This window comes from Austrofundulus limnaeus, unplaced genomic scaffold (genome assembly GCF_001266775.1).
Source record: "Austrofundulus limnaeus strain Quisiro unplaced genomic scaffold, Austrofundulus_limnaeus-1.0 Scaffold2888, whole genome shotgun sequence".
NCBI lineage: Eukaryota > Metazoa > Chordata > Actinopteri > Cyprinodontiformes > Rivulidae > Austrofundulus > Austrofundulus limnaeus.
In genome coordinates, this window is record NW_013955290.1 from 1 (window position 1) to 760 (window position 760).

Consider the following 760-nt stretch of genomic DNA (forward strand, 5'->3'; position numbering starts at 1 on the left):
TCTCACAGAGTACCTTCATTCTTGGACCACATATTTCTGTCTTTGTTGAATAAATATTACCATAACAATAGTAAACTAGTCTGAAATGTTTAAAACACAAACAGATTTGGCTCAGAACGAAACCGGACAGTTTAGTCTCTTTTTTTTTTAACTTTATTTAATAAATAATAAACACTTATCAATAAAGTGTTTACAGATTAATTAAATCCTGGTCTGTTGTGTCAGGGGTCTGAGAACCTTTAGATCCTCAGAACAGGTTCTGATCTGGATCAGATGTCCTCATTAGATGGTCTTGAGGACAGATGCTGGTTTAGGTTCAGTCCAGACCTGACAGGAAGCCCAGTCTGACCTCAGGTGAACAGCAGCACCTGTACATTCATCAGCCTACACTTCCCATGATGCACCGCACTGTTATTGTTCTGCAGCCAACATGGCGGCGGACAGCTGCGTCTTCCACAGAACGCTGACCCGGTCCAGACCCGCTCCGAACAAGGTCAGAACCCTCCAGGTGTTAACACCGAGCCCGTGCTGATGGTCTGTGTGTGTCGGTTCTGTTGGACCAGGCGCGTGCTCGTGTGTTCTCGCGCCGCCATCCTGCCTAGCGGGTAGAAACACCTCCACCAGACTTCATTCAAAAATCCTCTAATTTAACGATTCCGGTCCTATGCTGTTTTAACACACAGTCGTTAAAGTGAAGACAAAAAATAATTAATTTAAAGAGTTTTTATGGAGAACACTGATGAGCTGAATTCATTTAAAT

The 760-nt window shown here is 43.3% G+C and overlaps 1 protein-coding gene across 1 annotated transcript in view; it reads left to right on the forward strand.

Moving 5' to 3' along the window:
* Window positions 1-230: 230 nt before the first annotated feature.
* The window catches only part of si:ch73-71d17.2 (uncharacterized protein CXorf57), a gene marked incomplete at its 3' end in the record, with an annotated part of 11,140 nt that continues 10,610 nt past the window's right edge, over window positions 231-760 (forward strand). The window contains 1 exon segment of the mRNA XM_014000282.1: window positions 231-493. Coding sequence (XP_013855736.1) covers window positions 431-493 — 63 coding nt within the window.